The sequence below is a fragment of the Gymnodraco acuticeps genome, unplaced genomic scaffold, assembly GCF_902827175.1.
Source record: "Gymnodraco acuticeps unplaced genomic scaffold, fGymAcu1.1, whole genome shotgun sequence".
Taxonomy (NCBI): Eukaryota; Metazoa; Chordata; class Actinopteri; order Perciformes; family Bathydraconidae; genus Gymnodraco; species Gymnodraco acuticeps.
The window spans coordinates 624749-638941 of NW_022992180.1; the positions used below are offsets into that span (position 1 = coordinate 624749).

At 39.6% G+C, this 14193-nt stretch overlaps 1 protein-coding gene across 1 annotated transcript in view; it reads right to left on the bottom strand.

The window, feature by feature from the left end:
* Nucleotides 1-607: 607 nt before the first annotated feature.
* The window catches only part of hck (HCK proto-oncogene, Src family tyrosine kinase), a 36783-nt gene continuing 23197 nt past the window's right edge, over nt 608-14193 (bottom strand). The window contains exons 8-13 of the mRNA XM_034205036.1: nt 12846-12998; nt 12567-12749; nt 11193-11269; nt 8110-8263; nt 7353-7484; nt 608-3174 (exon numbers count right to left, since the gene is read on the bottom strand). Coding sequence (XP_034060927.1) covers nt 2972-3174; nt 7353-7484; nt 8110-8263; nt 11193-11269; nt 12567-12749; nt 12846-12998 — 902 coding nt within the window. The 3' untranslated portion in view covers nt 608-2971. The remainder of the gene's footprint in view (nt 3175-7352; nt 7485-8109; nt 8264-11192; nt 11270-12566; nt 12750-12845; nt 12999-14193) is intronic.

Here is a 14193-nt window from a genome sequence, read left to right on the forward strand (position 1 = left end):
AATGGTACATAGTTAAAAGTATTTAAGTAGGCTACGATTAGGAAAATCTATACTTAAAGTATTAGGAGGACTCATTGCAGAAAACACTAAAAACATATTAAATAAAACAATATTTTAAAGCTTGCAGCAAATCTTCACATTTACGGAGCTGGAACTCTGAAATTCCTGTGGACAAAAAACTTCTTAGAGAAATTGCTGCCAATACATTTCCAGTGAACCCACTCATGGTTTCAGATAATTCCATATAATGTTGGATCGTTTATTCTATACCAAATATTCATATTTGTAATGTGTGTCAACATATGAATGTAAACTGGTAAACAAATCTGTCAAAAATAATTGTAGTGGAGTGAAAAGTGCAAAACTGGCTTCCAAAAGGTAGTAGAGTAGAAGTATAAAGTAGGATAAAATGAAAACACTCGGGTTGAATACAAGTACCTCAAATGTGTATTTAAGTACGTTACCTAGTGCAGTTACTTACTGTCCACGTCTAAATTGTTAACATTGTTAGGAATAAACTAGTTGTGTTTTCATTGTAAGCACAACAGAATATTTATGTTGAACAGTATGTTAGGTCTATTTAAAATAAGGAAAACTGGGCAAACAATTTCAAGATTTTCAGAAAACACTTTTATATATTTAAGGGCGAAACCATAGACAAATATATTGTTTGTTTATACACAGTTTTTTTAATGGGAAAATTCCACATCCATAAGAAGAGATTGTTTTGTTTTACCATGTATAATGTTAGGTTTATGCAATTTCTTGATTTAAAAAAACAAAACAACCTCCAGATGAAGATTTAACCTAAAGCAACATCTACTAATAACTGAAACAATTGAATGCCAATAACAATATAACAATATAATAAATACATATTAATATCTATTGAGTTAAAGGAAGTGTTTACAGTATTTTTCCATCTTGTGACATAGGCCTAATTTTATGTTAACCACCAAAAGTAATATGTATTTATATTTAAAATGGTATATTTATTAGCCTCCTACTATTTAACTAGAAACAAGCAGATAGCTGTGTACAAAATGGTGTAAAAGGTAGATAAATGCTAATAAAACCTTTTATTTGAATATGGTCCCCAGAGTTGCATTGAACAAAGCGTTTAACAAAATATGCCACTATTAATATATTGCTAAAGAAAAACAAAAAAACATTAGTAACCAGATTAATTCATATATAGCACAGGGCATTGATTCAATATGTTCACTATCCTCTCAGATATTGTTACTCACAGAACTCAGAAGGGTACCAATCATCACATTACAAATTCTTAGATTATTAAATGCATTCCCTTTGATATTTTAGGATTTTTGTCAAAAAAACACATTCCTACAAGAATCCCATCCTCCAAACAAAGAGTAAGCCTTAATGAGTGCTTCACAAAAAAAATTATAGAAAAAGTGTTTCCTTCTGGAAAGATCACTGCATTCAAGATAAACTCATGTTCCATTTTCACAAATAAATTATTGTTTTACTCAGAATAAAACAAGGCCAAACGATGTGTGGATCTATATGCACTGCTTTTTCATTTAGTTCCCAAATACAGCACCACCAAAGTAATGGGCGGAAAGGATACAAAAGCATCATCAGTTAATATGGCTTCACATTAAATGCTATTCCTACATTTTTGTATTTAATTGTACACACCTTATATATACAGAGCGTGTGGAATATATTATAAATGTTTGAAAAAAGTAACAACACCTAAAAAAGGCACATTGAAGGAGTATTGCTAAAACAATCCACAGCATGGAACATATATAAATATAGGTTAAAGCATACAGTATATCTTGCACGTTGTAACAAACGCTCTCCTTTCACATGGTAAACCCTGCAGATTTAACCAGAGAAGGAGGGACAGTCACAGTTGAATGGTTGGCATAAACACAGTATTATCAGACCGATTACACATTTCATCATTACATCTGTGTTATGGAGCAGGATGCACAATATGTGCTGGAGCACAACAACTAAATCCTGTGTCTTCCATGTGACTGCATTCAGGTGGCCTTGTTTGTTTGTTGTTTGTGAATATAGACATATCTTGTTACTCTACTTTTTTACAAGAGACTGTACATACAGTATAAGAGGCTCAGGGTAGAGAAGTGGGATTTGCTATTTATATTGTTATTTTATATATATATATATATATATATGTTTAGAAAAATAGCAGTCAGACTATTTTACAGCACAGTATATGGTCAGATTTGTTTTAAATCCAGCTTTCCCTTTCCAATTTGCGAAAAATACCAGTCTTGATGTGCTTGCCTGTTCACTATTAGAGCTTATCCAAGCAAAGGTGCTATTTTTACTTACATTTAGAAAACAAACTGTCCTTGCTGCTTATGTATACCTGTTGTTTTGTGTGACACTAGTCTCTAATTACTTATGCATTTATTCAAATTTTATTAATTAATTAATATTTATGTTTATGAATGTTCAACTTTAAAATCCAGTGGAATAACTGTGAAGGAAACAGACGATTTACGGTCAGTTTTGTGCAGACAAATATCCAGTAGACCTGATGCAGCTGTGGTCATGTTAACCTAAATCCACACCTTCAGATCATCATCAGACTGGTAGTAAGAGTAGGAGGTAAGAATATTTTCTCATAATGTTTTTGCATTAGTAATAATAATAAATGATAGGTTGCTAATATTGTTTTTGTATTTCTATTCTGTAGTCCTATTACTTTAAATGTTCTCATTCTAAGGAATGAGGGCTGAATGAAAATAAAAATAAAATGTTAGTATCAGTAATGTCTAGCTTGCTACAAATATATTTTAAAGACTTTCAACCCTCCCCAATAATGTTTGTACAGTCTCTGTGATGGTTGTGTGTGTGTGCAAAAGAGAAACAGAAAGTGGTAAAGAGAGAACATGTGTGTGCTCTGGATTTCACTGTAGAAAGTGGACCTGCTGTGAGAATGAACAGCACTAAGAGAAGACATGTCTCATGGCTGCTGCTGATACTGGCTCTCTGTGGCTGTGTAGAAGTCCTCCAGGACGCTCTGCAGGTACTCAAAGGTGGGACGCTCCTCAGGCTTGTTTTTCCAGCATTCCAGCATGATATCATAGAGTTCCACGGGGCAGCTGTCCTGGCGCTTCATCCGATAGTCCTTCTCCAGGGCACGGATCACTTCCGGGTTGGTCATCCCTGAAGACACGAGCACATCATTTGGTTAAGAGAAGCAGAACAATACACAAAAAAACCTATAGAAAATAGCTCATTGGCTGGGATGCTTGCTTCGTAGCTTTATGGCTAGCAATATTACTCTGTTGGTGAGTTGACAAAAATATCTTAACTACTTGATGGGATGCCATGAAACTGTGTACAGACTTTCAAGATCCCCTCTGAACTTGGTAATCCCCTGACTTTATCGAAACGCCTAGTTAACATTGTGGTTTTAAGTTAACTATTGGAAGAATTGCCATGCAATTTGTCTCATGATGATCTCAGGATGAATTGTCTTAACTTTGTTGATCCTCTTATTAATGTAGCCCTAGTTCACAATGTTAAAATCTCCCACCTCCATCTTACAGCCTAATGATGTTAAACTCAAGACAATCTATGCCCTCAAAACTGTGGGCAGTTTTACATTTAAACATTGTTATATTCACAGTGACTGAACTGTTTTTTTTTACCATTCAAACTGCATTTGATACGTCCATCAGACTTTTGTATTTGGCCTATCAAATGCAGTACAATGTTAGTTTATATCAATAACATAAGACCCTAAAACATAGGGATGCCCCCCTTCAAAAAATCGCTATCATAGATGTACCCTAGTTCTTGCTGCATCAAGGACAAGCGGTACAACCTTGAGAAAAACCCCAAATTACATAAAAAAATGATTAACTGTGGAGGGCTTTGTTGCTAAATAACTCAAGCAGAAAACTACATATTGCCCTATAGTGTTTTTTATCCTGGTTCTATTTAAAATCAAATCAGTGGCATTTTCCTCCCATTACCCTCATTTTTGCAGGCCACTTTGAAGGCCAAGAGAATCCCTGGGCTGAGTTTAGGGTTAAACTTTGATTCAAGGTTCAAGCTTGATTTAAACTCATTGTAAAACACAGTTTTGCACAGCAAAATTGGGTTGTAGGGTGCTACCCAAAATCCAGATTTGTTTATACTGGTGACAATAGGATGAGTCAAGGAGTTACTGTATGAGGAAAGAAGCCGTTGTATAGTCTGTTAGGAGTGAATCGCACGGGTCAACAGGCGGTTGCTGGGGTGGATAATATCTCTAATATAATTTGATATAACCCAATATCACCATTGCTTAGTAGATTGGAATTAAAGGGACTCTATTCTGCTAATTTTCAGGCTCATATTTGTATTTAGGGTCTCCACTAGGGATGTAACGATATACCGAATATCGCGGTAAATAAACGTTCCAATACCGTCGTGAGACTGACAAAATCTACCGCAATTTTTTTTTTTAATGCATTTTCTTTTCAATTTTTTTTTTTGAAACACTTTTTTTTGTTTTAAACCTTTATTTAACCAAGTGGTCCCATTGAGATCATCGATCTCTTTTTCAAGAGACCTGTCCAACATGGCAGCAAGTAGGTTACAACATGTACGGTGGCCCTGAAGTGCAAGACACCACAGCATTTCAGAAAACGCCACAGCATTTCAGAAAACACCACAGCATTTCAGAAAACACCACAGCATTTCAGAAAACACAACAGCATTTCACATTGGACGGAAAGGGTATTCCTTAGGGAGAACACTTCTTGTTTGTGATTGGACAGAGCCAGCCAGAGAAGCACTGCTGTGATTGGTTGTTTTTGCTGCCAGTCAAGAAATGACGCTTCGTGATTGGTCAACACCCGACAGCGAAATATGTCCCAACACATTAGCCGTTAGCACACACTCAGAGCTCACAGCTCCTCATATCTGTTCAGAAACTGGACAAAAGTTAAACATGTACAAACCACAGACTGTCTATGTCATGGTGAATACAGTCGCTGCTTTATTTATGTCTGTATGACGTTGTTGTGAGTGTGGACGGAGCAGCTACAGGTTAGTTTAGCCTGATGGATCCGATTCCATTCAGAAAACACGCATTTTAAAAGCTTTTCGCCTGCCGTCTTGTCTGCAGACTTGTCAAAGCGTTAATTCATGGTTTTTACTAACCGTTATCAGTATGTAGTTACTTCGGCATCACTTTGAAACATGTATTACAATTAAATCACGGTCAAATATGTTCATTTTGTTGTAGTTGGTATCTCCTATAGGATTTACATGGATACGCCCCGCCCCCTCTCCAGCGCCTCTTGTTTGAATGACAGGAGCAAACACAGCTGACAGCCGCGGTGAAACTGAGCGATTAGAGCGATGCGAATATTGGGTAGTCTACCATAGTATTTACATGGAGATAAGCCCCTTAAAAACCATGAATGAATAAAGCATTAATTCTGTGTTTACTCCTGTCATTCAAACAAGACGCTGGAGAGGGGGCGGGCCGTATCTCCATGTAAATCCTATCGGAATCGGATCGATCAGGCTAAACTAACCTGTAGCTGCTTCGTCCACACTCACAACAACGTCATACAGACATAAATAAAGCAGCGACTGTATTCACCATGACATAGACAGTCTGTGTTTTGTACTTGTTTAACTTATTTCAGTTTCTGAACAGATATGAGGAGCTGTGAGCTCTGAGTGTGTGCTAACAGCTAACGGCTGATGTGTTGGGCTAATCACGAAGCGTCATTTCTTGACTGGCAGCAAAAACAACCATTCACAGCAGTGCTTCTATGGCTGGCTCTGTCCAATCACAAACAAGAAGTGTTCTCCCTAAGGAATACCCTTTCCGTCCAATGTGAAATGCTGTGGTGTTTTCTGAAATGCTGTGGCGTTTTGTGAAATGCTGTAGTGTTTTCTGAAATGCTGTAGCGTTTTGTGAAATGCTGTGGTGTCTTGCACTTCAGGGCCACCGTAAACATGAACATAAAACAACAGAACACAAAAGGACATCGTATTTACAGGGCTACATGTACACACCTAGAGACATTGACAAGTACCAACAGTATATTGGTGGTGACCATTGCATGTATGATATGTGTAATGTGTATTTGTAAAGCGCTTTGAGCATCTGGAAAAGCGCTATAATAAATGTAAGGAATTATTATTAATTATTATATTTATATCTCGCCCTGTCAATAAGCCTCACCTTCTTGGCAAAAACTGTATTGTTTTTGAAGTGGTGGAGAGACAATGCACAGTTTGACCCACTGCTGTCACCCATGGCCAAAGCATATCTCTCCGTCCCACTGAGGTGGCGTTAGACTGTTTCGCTGTCCGTCATTTTGACAGACAGGATCGTAAAATATCCGTCATAATCCCTTATTACCCGTCGGGTCTGAACAGAGAGAGAGAGCACGCTCGTGAACTGTCAACGGGGGGGGGGGCGGCGGTGTTATGCCGTGTGTGCATGCACCTCGCGGGAGCGCACACAGCGTAAAGCAAAAGCTCCCAGACATGTATTGATCTGTACGGCAAAGTACGGTTTGGAAACTATATCATTTCCTTTTGGGGGGCATGCATACCACGGCATAACACCAGAGCCTCGCTGCGGGGAAACGTTGGCGCTGTCGCGAGTTTGTTCTAATCTGTCAAAATGACAGACTGCTTTCAGATTTTTCCGTTATTGTTAAATAAAATATTCGGTTAACGCGACCACTGCTGTCCCAGCAACATCAGTACCAAGCGAGAGAGTTTTTTCCAGAGCAGGGGATATTGTAAATGCCCAAACATCCCAGTTTATAAATACCTGGAAATGTGGACATTCTCATATTCCTAAAAACCTGTCTGATGATGCTGAGTGAGTGACTTAGTGAGTTTGAGTTGAGTTACTTGAAAAACTAAAGTGAAACTTGATTTATTTTATTGCAGGGTCTGATTATTAAATGTCCTTGTTTATTTGTGAGATGCAGTGGCTCAAAGAAAATGCCTACTTTGTTTGGTAGTACTAGTACAGTAGGTACAACAACACTGGTTTTCTTGTTCCAGTCTGTTACTGTCACTTTGTTTTTGACACTTTAAAATACTGCTATCCTACTAAAATGCTGTACAAATCAGATTTATTATGTAATAAAGGAACATTTTCCGAGTAAAAAAAGGGATGGGGGGGGGAAATGTGTGGGAGAGAAACTCCCTCTGGTACACAACCTTTATAACACACTACAGGAAAGGGAAAACCACAAATAGCATAATAGGGCCCCTTTAATTATGTTTTCTGAGGCCCCTGCAGCAGGGCCCTCCTGTTTAGGCCTTCTGGCAAATGCAATCCTATCAATGTTGATATCAATTGAGCCTCTCACCTGGGTATGGTGTGCGTCCATAGCTGATAATCTCAGTCAGCAAGATACCAAAGGACCAGACGTCTGATTTGATGGTGAAGGAGCCATAGTTGATGGCCTCAGGGGCCGTCCATTTGATGGGGAACTTTGCTCCTGGTTAAAGAGGAAATCAAAAAACATTTGAAGTAATGTCGACGATGTTACTGCCTCTGTACTAAACTGATGAAACTGACCTGCTTCCCCTTCATTAGTTCTGGGGGAATCAGTTTCCCGTTTTTTCACTGATGACTAATGTAGCTCAGCGTAAGTTCAATCAGGAAGACAATATCATCGGGTGTCACACGTTATCTCAATAAGTGATCAGGGGTGTTACGTCCCGGCTAGCCAATCATCGCACCTGCTAACCCCTTTAAATCTGCTCTCCCCTTCCTGTCAGTTGTCATTTCAGGTGTCAACGCACAACCCTCCTCCACCCCTTCACCTCCTGTCTCCTAATATATGGCCAAGCTAAAACCTTCTCTCTTCAGATCGGACCAAACTACTATCACCACCACCAGTGTCTAGACCGCGGGGGTTCATCAGAGCGGTTCTTTCCCTCCTGAATGATCATCCTGCAAACCCGGGACCTAATCGCCAAAACATCATTACAGTTACTTGTTGTAATACGTCAATCACTATTCCCGCACATCATGTGTCCCGATAATAAACATGTACTCATACATCACGTCTCTCCTGATTGAACTAGCATTACAACATGTGAGCATGGACGGCGCCCTACCTTCTCTGGCTGTGTACTCGTTGTCTTCAATGATACGGGCGAGGCCAAAGTCAGCAATTTTGCACACCAAAGCCTTATTGACCAGGATGTTGGCAGCCCTCAGGTCTCTGTGGATGTAGTTCCTCTGCTCAATGAAAGCCATGCCCTCTGCAATCTAAAGATACATCAGTCAGTTTAAACGGGCCAAAACATAGCTCCCCATACCAAATGTCATTGGAGATGAAATTACAAAACAGTACAAAACATGATGCTTCAACGTAAGCAGCAACACTTCCATGCACTCAAACACTTCGGGCAAGCAGCTTTTTTCAGTTAATTGCGCCACTGGTAACAAGAGAAACCGTACCTTTAATTAAGGTACACATGCTACCTTCCTTTAGCTTCTTTGTAAGACCAATCAATCTGTTCAAAAGTCAAATGAATCTTGGTGGGTTTGAATCAAAACGGGCAGATCTAACTATTTTATAATTATTTATTTTTTACATCCATTACGTATGACTTTAACAGCATATATGGTTTGTTGTAGTATTAGGAATAAATAGAAGTAGATGGGAAAGGGGGCTAATTGTAAAAAACAAACAAACATGCACATCCACAATAACTGAAACTATATCCCATGTAAAACTATATAAACTATATTCCATTATTATTCTTTTTTAACCTACAACCGCCATAATACGGCATCATATATAACCCAATACGTTTATCGTACAAATGTAAAGCAGCGTAAACACCATTTGTTCTTTAATTTTGGTGTAGCCTTTGCATCTCAAATCGTTGTTTTAAGATAAATATTGTCTTGTCATGATCATCACATGGGCGTGTCTGCCTCTGCAGCTCACACCTGCTACGCTCTCTCTCCAAGAGCTGCTGCAGGTTGGACTGGATCTGCAGGTCTAAAGGAACGGGCAAGATATTGTCTGGGAGTGGAAAGGTGCTCTACGTCAATTAGGGCTGTGCAATTAATCGTATTTTAATCGCGATTACGATTATGGCTTGCGACGATTATGAAAACAGCATAATTGACAAAATACGATTATTTTGCGGGGTGCGCTTTCGCCCCTCCCTAAAAGCCCACTCAGCCACGTGGGAGTGACAAGTGTTGTGAGTGTTCAGCGCGAGCGAAGATGTCAGAACAAGAGCAGCAACTCGTTAAAAAGAAGGGTAAAACTATTTCCACTATTTGCAAGTACTTTGCCATTACATTTCACATCGCTAAATATATGTGCCCAGTTAGCACTGTTAGCAACCAGGGCTTTAAGCAACTTGTCAACACGTTGGACAAGCGTTACGCGATGCCGTCTCGGTATTATTTCAGCAGGTCTGCGCTGCCTGCGCTATATGACAAATGCCGTGGGGAAGTTGAGAGAGATGTGGCTTCAGCTGACTACTTTGCTACCACAACAGACCTATGGTCTAGCCCAGGGGTGCCCAACCAGTCGATCGCGAGATGTGTCTAAAAATAGAACAACAATATTCTGTTTTATCGTTAATGTCCTGTAACATAATCTTCCTGTGCCAAAATAATGCACTTGAACGCATCAAAGCTTTGTGATTGGCCGGCGTCACCCCATGTGTCGGGGCGTGGCTGAGGGTCTTCAGTACAGGTGGCAATATTGTCACCTGCCTGCGCTCATCTCTGAAACCAGACCATGTAAACAGGCTGTTGTTTCTTGCGAACAATCTTTAAGAGATGACATGAGCAGCCTTACCAGCATTTGCCATGGTGGCCTAAACATTTTTATTTGGTCTTAAATTGTAGTTCAACATTTATTTCCTGTTACTTCTGGACCATGACGGTTGGCCAGCCTTCAACGTTTAACTGAGTGGAATTGTCACGGTAGAGCGAAGGAAGCAGGACCCAAATGCAGATTAAACTGATAATACCTTTATTTCAAGGATAATGAAATAGAACTAGGACAGACAGAACACTCACCGGTGAACACAGTCAACAACAAAAGACGAACCGACAAAGACAGACAGAAAAACCAGAACTTAAATACACACAAGACTAATCACAGAAACAAGACACAGGTGAGGAGGGAGGAGAAAACACAGGGACACCAGGTGAACACAATCGGGTAAATTAGACACACCAGGGAAACTAACGACCGGGAACCACAGACAGATGTAAACAAGACACAACGCAGACAGAAACAGGCAAGACAGGAAGTGAAGACCTTTCAAAATAAAACATGAAACAAGACAAGACAAAATACCACAAAGACAGATCGTGACAGGAATATGTTGAATATGTTTTACCAAAATGTTGGCTATATGTTAAGGAGTTTTCAGTAGGTTGTGACAGTGCACTGCATCATATTTGATTTAATTTATTTTGGTCTAATTTATTTTTATTTATCTTATTAATAATATATGTTTAGTATGGTTTTGGAAGTGCGCTCCAACATATTTGTTGATCTTGTTTATTGGTAAAATATTATTTGTTTTAAAGTTCAATAAATGGTCAATGAATAATCGTCAAAATAATCGTGATATCAATTATTGACCCAAATAATCGTGATTATGATGTTTGCCATAATTGCACAGCCCTAACGTCAATAGCATTGTGTTCTCTTATGAAATCAACCATCTATTTTTCTCTATTTCCTGGAATAATGCCACTGTTTTTCTTGCAATCACAATAATAATAATAAATTCAAGATGCAGCCCAAAGTACTTTACAGAGCAAGACAAGATACATAAAACAAAAGGAGTAAAGAAAAATAGTAAGGGACATCATTACAAACACGTTATAAAACAAACAGAAATAGTTCGATCACAAAACCATAAAACGATAAAACATCAAGAAGGTTTTACCACTAAAATTACCCCAAATTAAAAGCCAAATTAAAAAGATATGTTTTTAATTCACATGGGAGTTTGCTGTTCTAAGATCCAAGGGAAAATAGTGTGAAATACTTTAGGTACTTCTAAAAGAAAGGCATTGGAGGATCTGACAATAAGATCTGACTAAGAGTTGAACTGAGTGTCATTACTGCTGTCAGGTATGCAAGAAGCAAACAACCAGAGGAGCGGGTCACACAGTGCTAGAAGGCTGAGAGGGACTGAGTGACTCTCACCTGGGCAGAGAAGTCGATGAGCTTGGGGAGCTGGACACGGTTTCCTTCATCACTCTTTAAGAAGTCTAATAAACTGCCTGTGGGCACACACAGAAACATTAACACATCTGCTGCATGTAAAGCTCAATGCGCTCAACATATATTTACCATAAGCATAAATCAACAAAACAACCTATTGTGAGGGAATATTTCTGTCTTTACTTCTAGATATTTAACCTTATTGCCTGTTGACGTTAATAACCAACCCTGACTCTGTTATCTCCTTTAAAGAATGTGCTGCTGCACTCATTCTCAGTTTTATGACCGGTCAACTCTCGGTCACAGAGTCAGGCAAGTGATTCAGTGTCTCCAGATGTTGGGATATCTCCAGTGTGCCCAGCTGTTGATTAACTCTCTGTAAACTAGTTAAAAGGTCTATCTGGCTGTGTGACTTGTGATGTGAATTTCTCCGTAATAAACACCAGTGTTTGACATCGAAGCTCCAACTCTCCTCGTGTATCTCTGAGTCCTGACTCTCCATTGCTGCAGAAGTTTGCCTTACACCTATGTATATTTGTAATGCATACGTGTACGTTTGAACCGATATCTTTGATGATTCATATATTTCATGCTATTGTTATGGAGCTCCACCTATTGCCACTGTATATGTATTACTTTCACCAGATTAAAGGTGGGGTAGGTAAGTTTGAGAAACCGGCTCGAGACACACTTTTTGTTATATTCCATGGAATGCTCTTAACATCCCGATAGCAATGAATATCTGAAGTGCTTTGACAAAAAATCCATGAAAAAATGTCATCTCTGGAAGCCGTGGCGCTGTAAAAAGCACGACCAATCATTTGAGCCGACCCGGCTAAAGTAACTGGATGGCCGACCTGCCTGTCAGCCTGAGCCTTCCATCTGTGCACAAACTCTCTGTAGCTCTGTAAGGAAGTGGCAGATTTTTTTCCGGCTGTGTATTTTCAAATTCTAGCGCACTCGAGCTGGTTTCTCCAAAATTACCTACCCCACCTTTAGTTGGACATTTATTTTACACATTTCGCTTAATATTTAAAGCATTCGCCAATCACTTAACTGCTGATTGGGGCCATTGTAAGAACAAAAGCACCTTGTCTTAACCCTCCTCCCAAAAAAAATTCTTGTAAAAAAGAACTCTGAGAGATATCTAATTTTTGTCTCAAAATGTCCATATCATTCGGCCGTCACACTTTTTAGCAAGTTTACTACTTTTTGGGATCTACTTGAAGCATTTAACTTCATGTAAAATCTTCTGTGCTTGCTACCTAGTTTTTATGCACTCTCAAATACAAGAGTAGAGTTCACATGTTAATAAATGTAATTTAAAAAAAGGTTGGGAAACAAACACACACACACCTTTCTCCATGTACTCGGTGATGATGAAGATGGGCTCCTCCATGGTGACCACAGCGTTGAGGCGCACCAGCTTGTCGTGCTGCAGAGCCTTCATCAGGTTAGCCTCCCCCAGGAAGGCCTCCACCGACATGGTGCCAGGCTTCATGGTCTTCACTGCTACCTTGGTGTGTTTATTGTATGTAGCTGAAAGCAAAACAATAATTGGAATTATAAAATGAAATAACAAGCTCGTACCTTCATTAACGACTGGATTGTGAAAATGCTTCAGATCTGTCTCACCCAGCCAAACCTCTCCAAACTGTCCGGCTCCGAGCTTCTTATCCAGCTTCAGCGATGATCGGGGGATTTCCCAAGCGTCTTTCTCCCACGGTTTCTCAGGTTTAGGGCTCAAGCAGGGGTGGGTCAGGGTTTGGCAGAGACCATCTCCCTGCTCTGGAACCAACAGAATACATATTATTTCATTTTGTCATGTATGTTTGTAGGGTCAGACTTTTTTTAATGAAATGTTTTCTCTAAAATATATAAATTAGGGCTGTCAGTCGATTAAAAATATTTAATCGCGATTAATCGCATGATTGTCCATAGTTAATCGCGATTAATCGCAAATTAATCGCACATTTTTTATCTGTTCTAAATGTACCTTAGAGGAATATGTTTCAAGTTTTTAATACTCTTATCAACATATGAGTGGACAAATATGCTTTATGCTAATGTTTATTATCATTTGAACAATGACAAATATTCTCATGAATATTAAACACAACAACCTCTGAACATTACAAATATTCACCTCAATTCAACCTGGAACCTAATACAATAAAAATGGTGTGTGTGTGTGTGTGTGGTCTAGCATTACTATACTTGTGGGGACCTACATCTGTTTACATAGTCACCTGTGGGGACTGGCTTCCCTTATGGGGACAAATTGGAGGTCCCCATGAGGGGAATCATTAATTTTAGGGTGAAGACTTGGTTAGGTTTAGGGTAAGGGTTAGGCATGTGTTGGTTATGGTTAAGGTTAGGATAAGTCTCCAGGAAATGCATGTAAGTCAATGTAATGTCCCCTGAAGTGATGTATACATGGTGTGTGTGTGTGTGTGTGTGTGTTCGTTGGAGCTATGTGCAACTCAAGGCATATGCTCGAACGGGAGCTGCCTGGACGCTGCAATCATGTTGCACTATCCGTGCTGAGTGTGCTGACTTCTCGTACAATGTCCCACTGTCTGGCTTCCTGCATAAAGTCAAGTGCTCGGCGCAGTTGTGGCGAAATGTCGCTCCTCTGTTTTCATTTAAACAGCTCCGTATATCCGTTAGCGCAGCTAGCTAGCACCAGATGCTAACAACAACAATGCACGTAAGGTCTCTCTCTCGCTCGCTCGAGCCACACATACACACACCCTCCCGGTCCTCCCAACAGCCAGTCGGTGCCTGCCGGTGAGCGTGGAAGTGTGGTCTGCCATAAGCGGGCGGCAGGAGCGGGGCTGTCAGCATCAGCTTGTAGATGGTATTTTAAACTCGATGCGCTCTGAAACTACGGGGCGGCCGAGGAAAAAAAATACACATGCGTTAATTGCGTTAAAATAATTAGTGGCGTTAATTTTGTTGCGTTATTAACGCGTTAACTTGA